The 1,657-nt window shown below is 40.9% G+C and overlaps 1 protein-coding gene across 1 annotated transcript in view; it reads right to left on the bottom strand.

The window, feature by feature from the left end:
* LOC111411273 (annexin-like protein RJ4) overlaps window positions 1-1,300 on the bottom strand; it is an 11,681-nt gene extending 10,381 nt beyond the window's left edge. The window contains exon 1 of the mRNA XM_023041822.1: window positions 1,112-1,300. Within this exon, the coding sequence (XP_022897590.1) occupies window positions 1,112-1,300 (189 nt within the window). The remainder of the gene's footprint in view (window positions 1-1,111) is intronic.
* Between the last annotated feature and the right edge of the window lie 357 nt (window positions 1,301-1,657).

Here is a 1,657-nt window from a genome sequence, read left to right on the forward strand (position 1 = left end):
CGACTCACTACACACTTGTCATCTCTTATCTCCTAGATGATCACTATAGATCTAACCCATAGCTACACCAGATGGGTCCCTTGAGTCTGAGGAGGTTGAGGACAGATTCCTCATGCCTTGTGTAAGTAGTAATCTAACTATTTAATCCACGTATAATTTGATTGACGCGACCTCTCTGCAAGGTGAATAGAAGTTAAAATCTCTCCTTTTGTTCCTAAGATAGTCGGACACAGGGTATGATGCCTATAATATAACGTCATTAACATGACTTTTGAGCTATTGGGAGAACCTCAGCTATATCTTTTGGCCTATAAACACTAACACGTCATGTCATTTAAAAGTAATTGCAAATTGAAAATCTCACTCTAAAGTCTAAAGACATCTGCATTTTCTTCTTTATTCGTATTTCTCCATACTGAACTTTTCTTATACATTTATTGACTTCCGTGTAGAGAGAGTACGATCGTGGCCTCCTCTACCTTGATTAGAGAATTCTTGGTCTGAGCCTTTAGTGTGTCTGTCCAAGTGTGTAGGTATCATACGCGAGGGGTAAGGAGAAATGATGTTGATGAGGTCAAAAAAAAACGTCATTAACATGACTTTTGAGCTATTGGGAGAACCTCAGCTATATCTTTTGGCCTATAAACACTAACACGTCATGTCATTTGAAAGTAATTGCAAATTGAAAATCTCACTCTAAAGTCTAAAGACATCTGCATTTTCTTCTTTGTTCGTATTTCTCCATACTGAACTTTTCTTATACATTTATTGACTTCCGTGTAGAGAGAGTACGATCGTGGCCTCCTCTACCTTGATTAGAGAATTCTTGGTCTGAGCCTTTAGTGTGTCTGTCCAAGTGTGTAGGTATCATACGCGAGGGGTAAGGAGAAATGATGTTGATGAGGTCAAAAAAATTGGTGTCGCCTATTAGACACACCACTTTTAACCACGAACAAATCACGTGACTGAAAGCCTATTATTTTCTCACAAAAGCTTGATACTTGAAAAAGAATGAGTAGGAAAGGAATGTGATGATTTCAAAAAGGCCGCACAAAGAAGCATGAAATAGTAATGATAGAGGAAACAAGGCCCTTCGTTATAGATGCCATACAATGAGGACTGGTGGATTTGCTCCCCGTATTATAAGATAAATGAGCAATATAGCCACAACCATTAGGCAAAATGGTAGGGCAAAATGCTGAGTATCTAGCCACCATATAGACCTTCCTCCAGAAGATACAATTTCAAGGGTTGCAGATTCCTCTCCCAGCACATGCCTCCCTCTATAGACATGCCTCATGTAAACCAGCCATATTAATAGAATTCATAGAGGCACCAATCATTTAGGAGAAGGTGGACAATGATTTGATTAGAGAAGCCCTTTGAAATAGGGAATATAGCCAGGGCGGATCCAGCACCTGGCGAGCCCCCGCGGCCGCCCGTGCTGGATCCGCCAGGAGCTTCAGTGGCCGTCGGGTTGGTGGCAGCCACACAGGCGCTGCAGAGGGAGATTTGCAGAAGAAGCCAAACAGGAGTCTATGACGCTGGAGAAGAAGACTTCAAATTTCCAAAATTTTTCTATTCGTTTGGGCTGATCTGCCAGAGATTGGGCCATTTTTTTTAAAAAAATTAGGCCCAAATTAATAAGGATATTGAA

The sequence above is a fragment of the Olea europaea genome, chromosome 15, assembly GCF_002742605.1.
Source record: "Olea europaea var. sylvestris chromosome 15, O_europaea_v1, whole genome shotgun sequence".
In the NCBI taxonomy this organism is placed as follows: Eukaryota; Viridiplantae; Streptophyta; class Magnoliopsida; order Lamiales; family Oleaceae; genus Olea; species Olea europaea.